This window comes from Trifolium pratense, linkage group LG5, assembly GCF_020283565.1.
Source record: "Trifolium pratense cultivar HEN17-A07 linkage group LG5, ARS_RC_1.1, whole genome shotgun sequence".
In the NCBI taxonomy this organism is placed as follows: Eukaryota; Viridiplantae; Streptophyta; class Magnoliopsida; order Fabales; family Fabaceae; genus Trifolium; species Trifolium pratense.
The window spans coordinates 27144126-27163592 of record NC_060063.1 but is presented as its reverse complement, the minus strand read 5'-3'; the positions used below and the strand labels follow the sequence as shown (position 1 = coordinate 27163592).

General features: G+C 33.5%; 2 protein-coding genes across 3 annotated transcripts; both read right to left on the bottom strand.

Moving 5' to 3' along the window:
* Positions 1 to 12406: 12406 nt before the first annotated feature.
* Positions 12407 to 16380, bottom strand: LOC123885061. Of its 2 annotated transcripts, XM_045934283.1 has the most exons (6): positions 15924 to 16380; positions 13637 to 13806; positions 13443 to 13539; positions 13179 to 13355; positions 12878 to 13087; positions 12407 to 12669 (listed from the first exon to the last, which is right to left on the bottom strand). In XM_045934283.1, exons 3-6 carry the CDS (start codon positions 13485 to 13487, stop codon positions 12661 to 12663), a joined length of 441 nt encoding a protein of 146 aa, XP_045790239.1. In that variant the 5' UTR covers positions 13488 to 13539; positions 13637 to 13806; positions 15924 to 16380; the 3' UTR covers positions 12407 to 12660. The 2 variants fall into 2 exon arrangements, with proteins under 2 accessions (XP_045790239.1, XP_045790240.1); XM_045934284.1 differs by lacking the exon at positions 13637 to 13806 and having other exon boundaries at positions 15924 to 16379.
* Positions 16381 to 17370: 990 nt separating this feature from the next.
* LOC123886359 (cell wall protein RTB1-like) lies at positions 17371 to 19467 on the bottom strand. Its single transcript, XM_045935685.1, has 2 exons — positions 17856 to 19467; positions 17371 to 17789 (listed from the first exon to the last, which is right to left on the bottom strand). The coding sequence occupies exons 1-2, from the start codon at positions 19465 to 19467 to the stop codon at positions 17371 to 17373; spliced, it is 2031 nt and encodes a 676-aa protein (XP_045791641.1).

The window sequence follows — 19467 nt, the reverse complement described above, 5'->3', positions numbered from 1 at the left end:
CGCCAGAAACAGCTAAATTAGTGGCGGTTTACTGGCGGCCACGATGCGCCAGTAATTAAGGCGACGGTAACATTACTGGCGGCCAAAGCCGTCGAAAACAGAGCTGACGAGACTTCTGGCGGCCCAGACCGCCACTAAGTAACAACGGTCAATTTCTTTTGCAGGTTGCGTCAGAGCTACTGGCGGCTAGGACCGCCAATAAATTTGCCCAGATTTTGACCATTTAGCGACGGTTTGGACCGCCACTACAGCCTTTTCAATTTTTTTTTAAAAAAACGTTTTTAATTAATTATTTTGTTTTAAAAAAACCGTTTTTTAAAATATTAATTGCTTTAAAAAAACATTTTAATTTATTTAAATATAAAATTTAATAATTAATTATTTTGTTTTAAAAAAACATTTTTTTTAAATATTAATTGCTTTAAAAAAACATTTTAATTTATTTAAATATAAAATTTAATATTTTTAATAATTTTATTTATATTTATTTTAAAAAACTTTTTTTATTTAATATAAAAATAAGACAGAATTATTTAAAATATTAATAATTAAACATAAATTAAAAATTCGATAAAAAGTTGGAGAATATTAGAGAAATACTTACCAAAATGAAGAAAAACAAGAGTGAAATGATAAAAAGTTGGAGAATTTTTAGAGTTAAGAATTTTTAGAGAGATGTTGGAGAAATTTTAGACAGAGAAAGGATTGTAGGAAATGAGAGTTGTGAAGTGAAGGAAGATATATATAGAGGGGGATAAAATTCGTGGAAATCTGTTCTTGGAGCTTATTGGCGGTCAAAGCCGCCACTAAGCCCCAACGGTTATATTTTTTTTCAATTTCCAACCACTTTGCGGCGGCCCAGGCCGCCATTAATGTCTGGGCGTGTTTCAAGAATATTACCGGCGGTCAAAACCGCCACTAAGTCCTCCAACGGCTACTTTTTTAAATTACCAACACTTTGTGGCGGCCTAGGCCGCCAGTAAGGTCTGAGGCGCCAGTTTTTTTTTTTTTTAATATTCTTGGTTAGTTAGTGGCGGCCTGGACCGCCGGTAATGTCCAAGACAATTACTGACGGCCAGGACCGCCAATAAATTCAAATTTTCGTAATTAAATATTATTTGATAAGTTTGTGGCGGTTTTGATTAATTATTGGGGGCTTAGGCCGCCAGTAAGCTACTGAGGGCCAAAACCGCCAATAAATTTCGCCGGTAAATGAGTATTTTCTTGTAGTGTCTACAATATAAAACCCTTGCTTTTTTTTTTTTTTAACATGTTGTGTTATTTGATTGAAAAAGTTTTGATTTTTTTTTTTTGGTACATAAAAAGTTTTGATATTTATTAGTTTTCATTAGGAACAATATATGGGAGCGAAATTGACGAAAGGGGATGAGTGGGTTGAAAAGAAATCGCTTAATTACACATTTGGTTCTTTACGTTTATTTTAGATTTTAATTTAGTCTTTTACGTTTAAAAAATATTAATTTGGTCCCTTACGTTTAGGTTTCAAGTTAGTCATTTCCGTCAATTTTGTCACATGTGGCAGCCAATTTGCATATGTGGATTGCCACGTGGCATTTGGACACACTGACACGTGTACTGTTCAAATGGTGTTAGTGGCAAAACTAACGGAAATGACTAACTTGAAACCTAAAATAAACGTAAGGGACCAAATTAATAATTTTTAAACGTAAGGGACTAAATTAAAATCTAAAATAAATATAAGGGACTAAATGTATAAATGTATAGATAAACCAAAAGAAATTGATGAAAGGGGGTTAGTGATGAATATTATTGGGTTTGTTGCATTTTTAGTTCCGCTACCAAAATAATTAGTACATTGTCCAGAATAAATATTTCTTCCACAAATGCTAATTAATTGCTCTTCCAAGACACGTTTTAATAAATTAGGATGAACTTAGTTTTACTTTAATTTGATACGTAATTTCCAAAATATAAGATATAGTTGACCACTGCACATACGTCAAAGTACAATTTTGATCACTAATATATTTAATTGTCTATTTGTAAAAGTTATATAAACTTGATATTTTCAAAATACTTATCAAAACAAATCAAACAAGATCTCATATGTTAATGTTTACATCGATATGTTATTAAAAAAAATATAGTCAAAATAAAATAAATAAATAGTATATTTAATATTAATCAAAGTAAGTCTTATATATTGAGCCGATTCAATTAAACCAAACTGACATGTTTTTTATTAGTTCAATTTTTTTTCCCTTCCAAAAATTCAAACTAAACCGACCTGTTACACTCTAACTCAAACCACTTTCAATTATTCATTCTATATATATGATTATAATTATTAAATTTTAGGAAAATATTTAGTGTATGATGTATATACAGCTTGAGAGAGAAAGTGATGAGATAAATGTGATAAATTAGTAATGTGATAGGAAAAGAAATATAGAAATAAAATGAGGTGATGAATGTTTATGTGAAGTTAACTTGGTTGCTATAAATATTATATTATATATGCATGAGTCGGAGTTCAAATCTTATATACTCTACTTATTTTCCATAAGAGTGAAGTTCTAACTATTAGGTTACTTGACAAAAAATGAGGTGTTGAATGTGTGTAAGAGAATGAAGGATGTTCAAATGTTAAATGAGAGCGTAAGAGAATGAAAAATGTTCGAATATCATAGTTATAAATTTTAATAGTTTGCACTCTCAATTGTCAAAAAAAATAGTTTGCACTCTTTAAATCAGAGTCTTTGCTCCTCTATGGAGTATAATCAATAATATTTCATGGACTTACGAACCTAGTATAATCATATGGATCTGCCTCTCTATTTTAGCGTCTTTAAGAATAAATAATTAAAATATTTTTTTAATAAGAGCCTAAGTCCAAAATTAAAGATGAGCTTTTTTTATTAGTAAGAAAATAAACAAAGAAACAATCTAAGGTTTAGGAGGTCTTAAAGAGAGTATAGACCAATAACATTAGTCAATAAGGTAATGGATAAAGTAAAAGGATAAAATTCTCAAACTATTAAACTTTCATCCATGTTACACTTGGTAAGTCAATCAGCACAAAAATTATCTTATCTTAAGATATGTTGAAAATGAGAAAATTAAATATAATTCTTATAATTTCAAATACGATTTACTACATAGATATGAGTATTTGGAATCTCTTGCTTGATGAGATCAATTAAAGATGACTTGTAGTTGTTTTGGCCGGTCAAAAATTCAAAAAGTTATTTATTGTGTATCCTTTAATCTTTGTCATCAATAATATTTGGAACTCATAATAAAAGTTCAATAATATTATCCTGTGAGCTTAGCTCATTTGGTATGAATATCACACTATATGTGCAGGAGTCCGGGTTCGAACTCGGGACACTTCACTTATTCACCTTTAAAGTGAATTTTCTAGCCACTAGTTAAGATCTTAATTGTCATTGTGAAGTATAAGCTCACACTCCCGAATTTGTTGCTTACAAAAAAAAAATTATGACAACTTCATCAAATAAGTGTCATACTATATCTTATTATTTCAAGAACATACTATGTAACGAACCGTCAATAAGAAATCAATATTAATTAATTTGTCATGTTTCAAAAAAAATAGAGTGGTGAGAAGAAAAATATGATTATTATCGGTTAACAATGTAAAATTAGTTTATACCACCGATCTGTATTTCATTTTCTCAAATAAAAAATAGAAAATAAAAACATCAGCCGCAATATGGAAGGTCAAGATTCAAGATAACAAAGTTAACTCATTAACTCACGTGCGGGAAAATAAACTGAACTAAATGATCACATGTCAATATGTCATCCAAAAAAGTAAAGTCCACATTATTTTGACCTTCTCATATATATGAAAACAAATGCTTCCATTTAACATAAAAAGCAAAGTACCCTCCTTTATCCATTTGATGATGATATATATAATATATACACTTTCAGTTCGTTTGTTGGATTGTATCCATAAAGCAAAACTAAGAAAAGAACAATATAGTACACTATATCAATAGTATCTTCCACCGATCACCGCTATATAACACCGACCGGCCAATTTATATATTTTTTATTTTATTAATTATCTTGTTCTCAGAAAGAAGATGTATATCTCGGTATTTTAGAATTCGGATGCAAAGTAAATAAAATTTGGTCAAAAATTTTCACCAAAAATAAAATTTAGATTCTTCTGAATAATTCAATATTTTAAAAGAAATTTATTAACTACTTAAACTCAATGTGTTAATTAATATGTATAGTTTTATGTTATTATGCCTCAAATATATGATAATTACTACATTGAACAACTTTTTAAGCCGATATATATAGCTTTATGTAATGCTTCAAATATATAATAATTACTACATTGAAGAACTTAGGCTTAAATGCAGTTTTACCTTCTATTTTGAATAAATCAGAATTTTATCCCCTTATTTCATTAAAATGATAATTAATCTTTCTATGTAACTCCAAATTTAGTAGAGTTTGATTCTGCGGAAAGCTAATCAAAATTGAGTTATATGCGAAGCTTTGAAGTTGAGGCTCAGAAATAAATTGGTACCTCAATTTTGGTAACTCAATTTTGATCAATAATTCATCGAACTGGTACCAAAATGACCATAATCAAGTTAACTTTTCACAGAATCAAACTCTACTAAATTTGAAGTTACAGAGAGAGATTAATTACTGTTTTAGTGAAATAGAGGGATAAAATTTAGATTTATTCAAAATAAGGGGGATAAAATTGTATTTAACCCAAGAACTTATTAGTTGTGAGATGAATATGATATTGCTTTGACTGTTTGTTGACATTACTAAAAGTTTTTCTTACATCCATTAGAGACATGATTGTGTAACACATTTTTTAATAAAAAGTTGCATACATCACTGAAGTCTAAGCTCAACCCTAAACGAGCCGATCCCAGAAGCAGCGCTTGTGTGATGGTCAAGAGTGTACGTGTGCGGTCGATCTTCTCCGTTTACAAAACTGTGTACTTCTTGGAACACATCCCAAGCAGACTCCAAGAGGGCATATTCCTTCTTATGAACACTACTAAGATGTATTGTCCTTCCAATGTAAAACTTATTGAACTTTTTTGAATTTACACTTCACACATTAGTTCTAACTTGTGTTTATATCTTCCAACTTCCATCTAAATTCCCTCCACATTTCAAACCATGTTCCAACAATTATCTAATAATTAGTGTTACTACTTTCATATCGAAAAGCTTTTTACCTAATTAGTGTTATTATTTTAAAGATTGTTAATATCATGAAGTGTGTTGTTTTAGAAGTTTGAAATTACAAAACGAAGTGTTTTTATTCAACAATTGAATACTAGTTGTAAATATTTTTTTTTAAAAAAAACTTGGTATCCGGCCTTAAGACCGACTAATTCAAGGGGACCAATCCCACCGTCCACTTGCGGGGGGCCCATTTAAAGCCAGAGTTTTTTGCTCTGTATGGACTTAGCCCACCAAAATTGACACCATGGGGAATCGAGCCCGAGACCTTGAGAGAAGCATACTCGAAGGACCCAACTAGGTTTACTAGTTGTAAATATTAGGTTCAGTTATACTGGACGGTAGGTAGTAAACGAATTAATAGATCTTGACTTGCAAAGAAGAGAAAGGACCCATGTTTGTTACTTAAAGTGGACTTTGAAAAAACATATTATCGTGCAACCTTGTCTTGTCTTTGCCTTATTTGGAATAAAAATGCCGGTGCGGTTAGACTTTGATAATAGGTGGTGCATAATGGATGAAGATTTGCATTTTTTTTCTCTAAAAACATTTTTTTCTAGCAATCTATATAGGTTTCTTGTTAAAGAGAAGTGTTAATTAGCAACAATTAATGTAGATCTCTTAAGTAATGAAACCAATATGAGTTTCATCAAATTAGAGAGTGATTTCTCCGTTAGAAAGAAAGTGTTGGTATAGCTAGTACTCCTCCGTTGCAAATTATGACAAAGTGTCTCGACAATTTAGAGGCTGACACCGAATATTAAAAATGAATCACTTAATTAAAAAAATGCAAAAAATTTAAAAAATAGTACACATTTAAATTGTAAATAACATCAATAACATAAATTATATAGTTATCTTTGTAACTAACATACAAAATACACGCATTTATATGTATGTTTGTGTTTGAGACATACATGACAAATCTTTTTTCTGTTTATTTTATTTTTCTGAAAAATACCTAGCCACTTTAGATTGGGCGAACAAGAATAGATTAAAAAAATATTGAAACTTTTTATTTTAGTTTTTTAATCATCATTTATTTAAAAGCCTTATTACCATATAAAAATATTTTTAAGGTCCAAAAAATAGAGGTTCGACACCTTAGGGCACCCTACACTCTCTAAGGGCCGCCCTGTCCATTAGTACCTGCTTTTTTATTCAGCCAAGTCTATATGCACAAGTGAGGTGATCTTTCACCATGCACAAATTTGTTTTATCATTAGATTAACAACTTTCACCATTTGGATTAAATAAGATATATAATGTGACATATTGTTCCAGTGGTGAAAACAAATTTATGTATGGTGAAAGACTTGTCTCACTAGTATATATTAGAGAAAATCTTCTTATTGTACTAGAGGGGTTGAATGCATGACCATCTTAAACTCTTTAGAGATTCATTTAATATTAAAAATTAGACCATAATAAAAAGAAAGTGCAATTTTCATAATTAAATATATTAATATTTTGACTAAATTAATATGAAGCACATAAAATCCAAACAATTTTATTTAAATTGTAAATAACATTTACAGACCAAAAATAAAAATAAAACTTCAAACTACTTAAAAAGAATTATCCTTCTAATATTTTTTACTGTAATTTTTTTTCTCAAACCACTATTACAGTTTTATTTTGTTTTTCTAGATAAATGGGTAAGTATATGAAAATTTTAGGCCTCAAAATTGTGAGGTGTTGTGCTATATATAAGTCACTTTGACCCCAATTGACCGGCCTTGGTTGAGGTTGGTTTGGTCTAAAGCAGTATTTCTTGTTGATTATATGAGGTTAATTGATGAAGAGAAAAATTTGAATTTTCATATATGTAGATGACACAATTCTTAGAAGATAGTGGGACAAATTTCAGTTTTTAAGGTGTTTTTTTTTTTTAGAAGAAAATGTATGGCATAAACTTGGAGGGTCTCTTCTTGAATGCAGCCTCAACAAAAGTATATATGTGGATTTTCAAATTTTCGGATATTGTTTCGAGTACCCCTTACAACAAAAATAATCCACACTCAACATCATAGCAAAAAAACCTACTCACTTTCTATGAAGGGTTGTAGAACTCCCACGAACTCATGTGCTCGAAAGTCAAATACAAAAATACTAACAAACTTACATGCATGATCTTACCTATGATGTTAACGCGCTATAGCCTGGCGTCAGACCACCTCTCCGCTATGCTACTAGGCCGCTTTCCTTTATTTAGAGAAGCGGAAATAGCGGCCGCTATTTGCAGGATAATAGCGTTGTGATAGTGGTGGCGTAGCGGCCCCGGTAGCGCTATTTGCCTGCTTTTGCGTTTTGGAGTTGAAAAATTGATAAAAACCCTTATTTTGGAAATAAATCATAAAGTGAAGGGTATTTGGACTTTTCTGCACATCGTAAAGTAACCCTCACATCATATCAGCAGATTACTTTTAGAGTTTAATTGATATGTACCGACGGTGTAAAATAGTTTTACACGATCGTCCAATAAACAACCACCATTTTGCAATGTCATATCAAGAAAGTGGGGTGAAGTGAGGTGATGTGACGGAAAACATGGTTGGTATTGATTGACGGTGTAAAATTATTTTACACCGTCGGTGTATTTAAATTAAATCCTTACTTTTATGCTTTATTTTAATGGGATGTCATTTTGAGTACTTCTAGAACTTCATGGAATGTTATTAGTCTCACATTTAGAACCTATTTTGATGGTAAATGACAATATTTAGTATAATTATTAAGGAAGAAAGTCCTTTTAATTTTGTGTATTTTTCTATTTTTTAGTATTTATGTATGTTGTTGGAATTTATGTTTAATATATACATGGCCACTATAACGCTGTAGCGCTACCCCCTATACCGCTATAGATTTTTGTGGGTCAGCGCTACGCGCCGCTATCTGATATTAACAACATAGACTCCTACATAGAAGAAAATCAATATTTCTGTCAAGTAAGACACAACCCTACTATCAGTTAGACTACCTACCCTCCTCAATTCCTTACACCACCAATTGCAACCAACAACCCCTGTCTAATTGAGAATTCAACAAAGGAAGCTCTCTTGCATAGTGTCTCAGCTTTTTCAAAGAATGTTCCATTGCACCTGTCATGATATATACCTAAAACATACTTAGCATTTAATTTGGAAAAGCTCTAGTATAGTATCAAGTCATACCAATTGCTTAATCCTATGAATTTCTTTTGGATTAAGTTAGCTAGTTTAGGATTTGATTTCAGCAATTTTGACATAGCAGTTCTTCCCAAACTTGTTACAATGCTATGTGCAAATGTTGATGAGATTAATTGAATTACTACTCTAAAAAGTAGCCCACATATGAGGTGGCAGGAGAGTGAATGCTGAGAATCATGACTGATTATCACTTCATCTGGACTGCAATTTGGAGATTGAAGTGCTTCCATTATATGATTGTATCCTGGATTTGAGATACCATTTGCTACTGTCACACCCCCTTTTGATTGTGGTGGTTTGAACTTGATGTTGTAGATGAAGTTTAAGGCATTTCCATTTAGGATAGGAAACTCTACAAAATATTATGTAGCAGCCAAAATTCAAATTGAATGTGTGTTTGTTGTTTGACACGAGTCGGTGTCTAGGTGTGTTCGTGGGTCAAGTTAAGTCTGCTTTGACCAAATTTGTTTTATGATCCAATCAAATTTTATTGGTTTTAATTGGATATAAAATTCGTATTTTTATGTCAAAACCAAATTGATCAAACTCATTGGTCAGCTCGGTTGGTTCGAGTTAGGTGAATGGGTCATTAGATATAACTTTTAAGAAAATTCGGCAAAAAAATTATAGTTAAATGACATTTTAATTTATAAAAATTTTAAAATTTAAACACTTGAATTTATATGAAACATTTCAAGTATAATATCAAAATTTAAGATGTTAACACAAATTTTAAACTATATTATCAAAAATGAAAAATGTAACAATATTTTTTAACGGATTGGATTTGTTAGTTCATGGGTTTGGTTGGAAACAAAAACATGTTAACCAAATTAAATCACTTCGGATTTGAATTAGTTGGTTTGGATTGTACCCGAACTTGAATAAATTCGGGTAAAATATTGATTGCATCGCTGAGATAAACAAACATCTAGACTCGCGTGCACCTCATATCGGTGTCTGATCCGGAAACAACACCAATACAAATAATTACATTCAATTAATTACTATCATTATCTCAAAAATTATTACTAGATAGAAAAAATATTTATAAAGTAGGTACTTTTTTTTGAACAAGCCAAAATGAGATTACAAGAGACTGAAAAGAGACTGAAAAGGTTACAAGAGAGTCACAATACAAAAATAAAAAAGAACTAGACCACTAGTTATGGCAGTTTAGAGCTAAAGTGCTACTCGTCGCTTTCAACCACCTATAGAAAAAAGTCTTGATCTTGTCCAACATATGATGTAATGAGTTTGTTGAGCCACTAAACAATCTGTAATTGCATTCATTCCACACAACCCACATGCAAGCAAGCCATATGAGTTGCATGAAGGAACGCTGTGCTCGAAGACCACCCGCTGAAATAGTGAATTGAATTAAATGATTTGGAAGAGTCTGAGTAGTCACCAATGAAGAGTCAATCCAAGAGCTAACAAGAGACCAAAGACCACCGAAAGTGCTGCAAGAGAGGAACAAATGCTGAGCCGATTCGATCCATCCAAAACCCGAAACACAAAAATGAGTCATCGTAGATAGAATGCCTCGAGAGACCAGGTTTGCTTTGGTGGGTAACCTGTCCCGCAAAAGTCGCCAAGCGAAAATGGAAACCCTCAAAGGAACCTGAGAGTGCCAAATAAGACATGTCGCAACATCCAAAATAACTGTATCATGGACCGTCAAGAGCTGGTATGCACCACGAACAGTGTAGCCTCTATAAAGTATGAATACTAACAAATAAATACCAATAATATTTAAAAATTTAAATGATAGAATGTGAAATTCTGGCACACTAGAGTTAAGATGTTGTACTCAACGCTTCACCACTATAATACACTTTTAATGCGTGAATCAATGATCCAACATCCAACCGCGCATACACAAGGAATAATAAACTAAACAAACTGAAAGTAAATTAACACAGTAATTTGTTAACCCAGTTCAGCATAAGCCTACTCTGGGGGATACCAATCCAGGAGTGAATCCACTATGATAGTATTAGTTTGAAGCCCTCAATAAACCTCCCGTTTATGACTTCTCACCTAATCACCACCCGTGCTATATTCTACCTAAGACACACCTAGGTATGAGAACCTCCGCTCACCTCCTCTTAACCACAGCCACTGTGATCGTACAATTCTAGATTTAATATGTGAAGACACACTTCATAAAACACTCACACCACTTCCGTGCTTAAAAGCTTTGGAATGGTATACACACACTATCTCCTTGCTTAGAAGCTCCAGAGATATTACAATGCACAAACACACAGTTCCTAGTCTAGTGGGAAATCAACACAAGACTTAGAACACAATAGACACAATACTAAAACCTAAACTCACGCTTTGTAAGACTCAAATATGGTTTCAGTGACTTGAACAATGGTGTCAACATTCTTTAAATAACCTTCACTAGCTCAGGCTAGGTCTTCAATTAGGCTTCAATAGCACAGCTTGATTAATGGTTCCTTCAAGGAATATTCTTTAATTAAAATGTTTTGTTTCCTTAACTTGAAGATCTGATTAGCAAGCAAAACTTGATCACGAGATCCATTAATAATTATGCGTGACAACGCTCCTTATCACAAACGAACATTTATTATGGATTCCATATTTAGAACTTAGGCGCGAGATCTCAACATACACAGGCCCGGCCTACTGGATGTGGTATCCAATGTTGAAGCATTGTACCGAACATCTTGCTTATACTGGATGGTGGAAGCATGCAGTTCCACATCAGGAAAGATCACATGTTTTAGCAAAATGAGGCCAACCATACAACGCCAACAATCTCCCCCTTTGGCAATTTTTGGCTAAAACATCCTAGGATTATTTCAACCGCTCTAAAGGGATACACAAGCTACCTTATCTTCAACTCAACGTAGGCACACAGTCATGAAGTTACTACAAAAATAGGTGTTTAATAGCATTTTTTTTAACTTTTAACATCGCTTAAAAACGCTATCACTGTATCCGCTATTATAGGTCTGGGTGCCTATAATTGCGTTTGAAAACGCTATCAAATGTGTATTTTTAATATCGTTTTTTCTAAAAAGCGCTGTTGTATCTGCCTGCACGGACCAAAGACGCTTTTTGACACGGGTTTCGATAGCGCTTTTTTGTAAAAGCGATGTTATATGTAATCTATAATGGCGCCCGCATTTAAAAAACGCTATTATAATTCCTTGTTTGTACTAACTTTTAATAGCGCCCGTGTAAAAAACGCTATTGTATGTCCTGTATTGATTTTTTTTTTTTACTAATCCTGACCTTTTTTTTTAAACAATAAATTGCAATTTTTTTTTGTTTGGCAACTTGCTCTTGAACTTTTAAAATAGGCTTTAATGCAGTTTTGATCCCCCTATTTTGAAAAACCTGAACTTTTGATCCCCCTATTTTAAAACTCAGCACTTTTGATCCCCCTATTTTAGTTTTTTGTTAGTTTTAGTCCCCCACCTCAATTTGGTCAAACTTTTGCTAATGTGTCATGCTCACTGATGATGTGGCATTGTACATGTGGACAACTTGCTATGATGATGTCAGAAAAATTAGTGACACACAATATTTGACCTATAGAGATGCATGTTTTGCAATGGGATTCCTTAAAGATGATCGTGTTTACATCACTGCAATCAAAGAAACAAAAGATTGGGGCTCGGGACACTATCTAAGAAATTTGTTTGTCCACATGTACAATGCCACGTCATCAGTGAGCATGACACATAAGCAAAAGTTTGACCAAACTGAGGTGGGGGACTAAAACTAACAAAAGACTAAAATAGGGGGATCAAAAGTGCTGAGTTTTAAAATACGGGGATCAAAAGTTCAGGTTTTTCAAAATAGGGGGATCAAAACTGCATTAAAGCCTTTAAAATATATAGTACCAATATATATATATATATACATACTTTCAAAACATATATTATCAAATTTTTTAAAAAAATAGTGTTGTACCACACAAGCTCTAATAAAATAAAAACTCTTGTAATACATTCATTTCATAAATAAAACCAATCCGACTACAAGACAAATCCGAATTGAATAGTACAAACACAAAGACCACTACAAAAGAGATATTGTCAAACTTTGGCCATAGCTTCTAATGAGAAAATCAATGACAAATTTTAGTACAAAACACAAAGACCACTACAAAAGATAGTCAAACTCTATCCCTACTTTCTTCTGCAACCTGTCACTTGATGAGAACCACCCACTTCATCGAAAAAGGAAGCCCTCAAACTACCTGTATATATAGATGTACAAGAAATTAGGCATTTGCTTGATAATACATCATTTGGCAGCATACAAATTGTCTTTCTCTCTTAGAAACCACACAAATTCAGCATACAACTCAAAGTAGCAGCAAAACATTGCTAAAGTATTGCAACTAAGGATCTCGTGTCAGAGAAAAACAAAAATATCCCAATGCTTTTGCTCAATTATAATATTACCTGAAATTCTTCAGTCTCACGCCTAGCAACAAAAATATCCCAATGCTCTTGCTCAATTACATGAGAATATTTACTCGGCCGTTGTCTAATAACATTACCATCACCACCTCTTAGATACTCCGTTGTCAACTTGGTTCTAAATGCTCTAAGACAAGTTCCAGCTGCTGTCATTACATAATCGTAATGTTCATCGCCAATTTCAAAAGCTGACTGCACCACAATATAGAGATCATTACCAAATATACACAAATAGATTAACTTAATGCTAATGTAGAATAATTAGCTTAAGTTAGCGTCTTACTCTAATTTCGTCCCAAATATCTTTTTTATAAGCATCATAGGCAGGTCTTACGGTTTCATCTTTCGCGTTCCAACGGTCAAAATAAATTGGAACTATCCGACGAGCGGTGACACCAATATAACTACTTAAGTATCTGCTGTTACGTCCAATTGGCTGCCCTCTATTATTCCATGTAACCTGAAAACACAACTTACATAAATTAGTTTTCATTTAGCCTTTTAACTATATAAAAATTTTATTTATAATATAGCAACATGTACTTACTTCCAACTTAATTCCACTACTTTTAGCTTTGAAATTTTTTCGCATCAGAGTCACACCAGGTGTTCCTTTTTTATTCCGACTATTATAAGCTATTCACCTGTAAAAAAAAATGTTACTAACAGTGACAATAACATTAATTAAGTTTGTAAATCAATAACAATAAAAGACTAAAAATAAGTTATAAGTTACTATACCATGCAAAATCAAGTCGGTCTTTTCCTCTTCCTTGTTAAATATTTCTTAACTATCTTTTTTTTTTATTTACACAAAATGATGGCTACTGATACCATAACAAAGTCTTTCACTCCATCTCGATATTCTTTTGACATTCGATTGGCAGACATCCATGTCCTATCCATAGCTCCTACAAATAATGTGCCAAGTTTAGTATCCTAGTCCGAACACATCCCTTCTACTATGCTACCACCTACCAACACCTTAAGACTAAGAGGTATGGATTACTTAATCATATTTAACTTATAGTCACATAGGTATGAATTAAATTACTAACTTAGAACTTAAAATTTAGTAGAGTCCTAATTAGTAGTCCTCAATCATAATCACATCACACAAATCATAAACCACAAAAACCACACAACATAGAAATTTAAGACTATGTATTTAGATTAATAACAACTTGAACTCCATATCAGTAGAGAAATCACAATAGATACTTAAGTAGTTATATTGCAAGTTAAGTCTTAAGCTAGCTTTTATAGGTAAATACTTAAGTAGTTATTACTTATTAGCTAGGTTGTTAAGAATGAGGAGAAAAGACTGTTGAAGGAAGTGGCTGAAGAGCACATGATGACACAGTTGATAAATAGAAGTTTGGTTCAAGTTTCCAAAGTTGGTTTTGATGGGAAAGTGAAAACTTGTCAAGTTCATGATTTATTGCGCGAAGTGATCATTAGAAAAATGAAAAATTTAAACTTTTGCCATTTAATACGTGAAGATGATGAACATGTCACGGTTCTAATAACTCAAGACTGCACGCTCTTTTTGTTTTTGACAACAGAGAACTAAATGAACATTGCATTATTAGCAGAGCATTTGCCAAGTTCAAGCTTTTGAAAGTACTTGATTTTGAGAAATCTATGTTGAATTTTGTTCCTAATAATGGGAACCTTTTCCATTTAAGGTACTTGAACCTGAGTCATACAAAAGTTAATCCTTATTCTTAGATCCATTGGTAAGCTACTGAACTTAGAAACTTTGGATTCAACGCAAACTCAAGTAGCTCAGCCAGAATGTGGCTTAATTGAGTTATGAGTAAGTTACATTACTTAGTCCAAAGATTTTCTTACATTTTCATGGATTTGGATCTCTCCATTTTTCACTCATGCTTTCTCAATTTTTCTTAATCCAAATGTTAGTAAATTACAAAGAAGAAAAAATCAACATTTGAATTAAGAAAAAGTAGATAAAACATAAGGGAAAATTGGAGAGGATCCAAATCCCATTTTTATTAAGGGCAAATTTCTTACTAGGGAGAGGTGGAATTTTTAGCCGCTATATTACTTGACCAAAATAAACAAATAAATAAAAACGTTATTTCATTTTATATAATTTTTCAATATCACCAAAAAATTAAGCTTCATATTAAATGGAGTATTAGTCTTCATGTTCATGGTTTTCCAAGTGAAGGATGTTTGTCTAAACCAGAAAAAGTAAATAACAAATTCAACTGACTTTAAAAAAACATGTTGTATATCATGAGCATGTGCTTATGTTCTATTGGTTAGCCCAACATAAAGGAAGCAAAAATGATATCTACATTTTACAGATTAAATGAGTTTATTAGTTACAATATCTTATAAGTATCATGTTACTTCCAATTTTATTTACATTCTCACAAGTCACAATAATCTACCATTCGGGGAGAGCAAAGGTCAGTGCTATAAAACATTATCGAATTTCTGTTACAAAACAATCTCACTAAATACTACTCATATATTTTTTTTTACTAAATACTACTCGTATATGTAAGCAATTTATTCTCCCTTACTTAATATAATTTTCTTTAACTTTAATTATCACTAATAAAACTTCACTTTCAATTGTGGCCAAAAGAGATAAACAACCTCACCAATACGACTTTTTCCAGCTTAAAAATTAAAAATATGAAGGTCATTATTCTGTGTTGAACTTTACAATTGGAGTGCAAATACAAGAGGGTATTGGGTGCTTTATATCAAAGTGCAAATACAAGAATGTATATTTCCAATCAGTCGTTTTTAGTACTGTAGGAACTTAATAATGTATGAAAAGATAAATATTAACCAATCAGATGTATGACTGCTTATATGTTAAAAGATTGTAATTACTAAGTTGCAGAACACTGTAATTACACATATGAACACTATAATTATAAATATTGAAAAAATACACGCTCACAAGATTATGAGGGAAGAAAGAAAATTGAAAAACAAAATCAAAGAACAAAAACAACATCTTAGATCAAGTTGCAGAAAAGAGCACCTGAAACAAAGTGACGATGTGAGAACGATGGCTCTAACTTCGATTTGAGAACGATGTGAGAAGAGGAACGATTAATGGATAACGATGGCTCTAACTTCGATTTCTTTGGGAAGTTCTGATTGCTCTGAGTTTGATTACAAAGGAATGATTTCTATCTAAGTTTGATTCCTTTGGGTTTGAAGCTAGAAGACGATCAATTTCGATTCTAGGGTTTGAGTTCAATTTTTGGGAATGGTTTGAAGAAGGTCGAAATAGATTGATTTTGTTTTTACGGTTTGATTTCAATGTTTGAGATTGAAGATCGTGGGTTTGAGATTGCTGGGAGAGTGGGAAATTAGTGCGAGAAAACAAAATCGTGAGCGCGTAAATTTGATAGAAAGGAAGCATCTTGAGATTGCTGGGTTTTTTTTTTGGAAAGGAAGAAAGGAGATGGCTGGGAATGAATACCTTGTGGGATCGTGGGTTCCTCTTTTTTTTTTTTTGTTACATTCTCTTTTTTTTTTATTTTTACAAATATACTATATATTTTCTTATTATATGATTAACCAACCAAGGGGTCAAGGGTTCGAGACCCACCCATGACAGTTTTTTATTTATCAATTTCATCTACTATAGCGGTCACGTAAAATGCGCTATTATAGGGTATACACTTTAATAGCACTTTTTCAGAAGCGCTATTAAAAAGCTCCGCGTTTTTGGATTTAATAGCGGTTTTTAACAAAACGCTATTATAGTGTACTTTGGTTCAAGGCTTTAACAGCGCTTTTTCTAAAACCGCTATAATAAGAGCTCCGGTTTATGTTTTAATAGCGTTTTTTCAATAAGCGCTATTAAATGGGCGCTATTAAAACTCTTTTTTGTAGTAGTGAAAGTAGAACAATTTAACATGCTTGTTTTAATAACCCCTCCTATAAAAATAGCATATTTAATATGTATCAATTTAGAACTTCAGAGGCATGCAACAGCGGAAGAATAAGCACAAGAAGCCTCACAGGAATTTGCCAATAGAGAGTATAAGATTCTCATAAAAGAAACACTGGGGAAAAATAAATTCCCTCAAAGCTGAGAAAAATAAATTCTCAGGACCAGATGATGCTTCAACATGCAGTAGCACATTGTGTGCTAAGCAAAAAAAAATTATTGCTCCCCCTCAAAGGTAGAATCGAGTACCAAGTTCATCTTACTCCCCCTTAATTCATGCATAGGAGTATTCAGATGATCCAGCATCTGGTGGCACATCATAGCTTAGCATCTATTATGGCATCCAATAACTACTCCCCCTTTTTAGCCACAAAATAGACAAAATGGGAGCTGCATAAAATAATATCCAAAAGCAGTGCAGATAGTAGCAGACAAAAATATTACAAACCATGCACACTAGGTGCTAAATTCAGGGCTCAGCCCACAGGCATGCAAAAACAAAAATCCAAATAAAGAAACATCAGAATTACACAGAAGCACTTGGGGAGGAATCACTTTCTTCTCCTTCAGCATCTGAGTCAGCTTCTTCTTCACCACTAGAACCATCATCACCTGCTTGAGCTGCAGCCTCTTCAACCCTGAGAGCATGTATCATTCTTTCAAACTGCAACTTCTTTTCATCTAGCTCCTTACAGTTTGCTTCCAGCATAGCAATCATCTCCTTCCTTGTCATAGGAGTGTCAGCAGCAGCATTTGATGGTCCAACAATATCTGGAGCATGCTGTTTACTGTACAGCTTCTGATGAATGGCCAGAGGAGTTGCCCTTTTCTTAGCAGACTCACCCTCAGCCCTTATATTAGGATGTTGGGACAAGATGATGTCACAGATTAGGGTTGGAAATGTAATGGGTTGCTTGGTGACAGAGGTCTTGGCATGCTGCACAACTTGATTGAAAATATATAGGCCAGCATTAAATTTTATACCAGTACCAATCATATAAATGAGCTTACCCAGATTTGTTGCAATGTCAGATGCATGTGTTGTAGGAACCCAGTTGACAGATGCAATACGATTCAAGATGGCATACTTTTGGGTTAGCTTGACAGCAGGTACCTTCTCCTTCTTGGGCCAGGTTTTCACCTTTTCAGCTGTGATAGTTTTGCAGACCACATTGTCAGATACATCTATGTCAGGGTGAGGATCATAAGCATTACCCAGCACCTTGTTGATCACACTTGGAGAAAATGTCACACATTTTCCTCGAACATATACCTTCTGAAATTCTTTGTCCAAGGGATTGTCACAACCTATAGGGATGTTGACAACAAACTCCCTAACCAGCTTCTCATAGCAGGAGCCTAAACCCCACACAGTTTTGATCAATCCAGCATCATTGATCAAACTCACAATCTCTTCACATTCCAGAATATCTTTGCCTAGTTCCCTTTCCAGGGCCAATCTTCTTTTGCAAATGATTCCCCATCGTTGAGCATAAGATGGAAGATGAAATGAAACATTGTCACAAGGGAAGTCTTCAATGTCCGGAGCAGCAGATTGAGGCATGGCCTTTTTAGCAGACATAGCCTTCTTAGCAGGAGGCTTGATGCTTGAGTCATCCTTTTCAGCTTCAAAATCAGAGTCACTTGATGGTGCATTCTTCCTTTTCAGCACACCCTTTTTCTTTTCAGGAGGAGGTATAGGCTTGCTCCATCCTTTCTTAGGACCATACTTGACAGGCTTCAGAGTATTGTCCTTTGTTTTCTTGGTGACAATAGGGGTAGTGGTAACAACAGGTGCAGGTGTAGTGGTCCTGCTTCTCAGTCTTCTCCCAATTCCTTTCTGAGTAGGTGGAGGTTGCAAATCTTCTTCAGAGGGGACTTCATCAACATCCACTATGTCCTGTTCCTTATTGGAGGTTTTCTCAGAGTCCTCACCAGCTTCATTCTCTGGCTCAGAATCAGCCACATCTTCAGGGGTACTTTCTTTGTTTACTTCCTCTTCAGTGGAAGCTTCAGTATTAGATCCACTGCCAAACGACCCAGTGGCAGTGTTAGCATGTGGGCTAGATCCTCCTTTGGATGCTTCAACATCCTTCTCAGCATCAGTTGGTATAGAGGATGGCTCAACACTGGTTGGAGCATCGGTTACAACATCCTTTTCTTGGGATTTTTCAGTAACATCAGATATGACATTCGTGGGAACTGCCATATTCTCAGGACCACTAGGATTATTGGTCACACAAACATTCTCAGCAACATTTTGGGTTTTTCCTAGGGTTTCAACAGAACTAGGGTTTTCTTTTGCAGAAAGGGTTTCTTGATTCACTTTTTCAGACACAGACTTAACACTTTCTTCATTAACTTTATTAGACGATTCAACATTCGCATTTTTGCCGGAGGCAACATCATGCGATTCCACATTCGCAGTTTCAGAAGAATTCTTACTCAAGTAGAGATCAGACATGCTCAAACCCCTTTTTACAGGAGATTGGGGTTTCTTCTTCTTAGACTTAATAGAATCAGACTTAATAGAGATTGAGGGAGACGATTCACTTACTTTCTTAGTAGATTTTGCAGATTTCTTCTTCTTAGAACTAGTTGCAGGAATACTTGATATGGGCAT

Coding starts and splice junctions, on each gene's coding strand:
- LOC123885061 (XM_045934283.1), bottom strand. CDS start 13,487: ATGCGAAAAAATTTCAAAGCTAAAAGTAGTGGAATTAAGTTGGAA. Junction 13,356..13,442: donor GTAGTGGAATTAAGTTGGAA/GTAAGTACATGT, acceptor TTGTGTTTTCAG/GTTACATGGAATAATAGAGG. Junction 13,088..13,178: donor ATATTTGGGACGAAATTAGA/GTAAGACGCTAA, acceptor ATTGTGGTGCAG/TCAGCTTTTGAAATTGGCGA.
- LOC123886359 (XM_045935685.1), bottom strand. CDS start 19,467: ATGCCCATATCAAGTATTCCTGCAACTAGTTCTAAGAAGAAGAAATCT. Junction 17,790..17,855: donor TGACATTGCAACAAATCTGG/GTAAGCTCATTT, acceptor TTTTCAATCAAG/TTGTGCAGCATGCCAAGACC.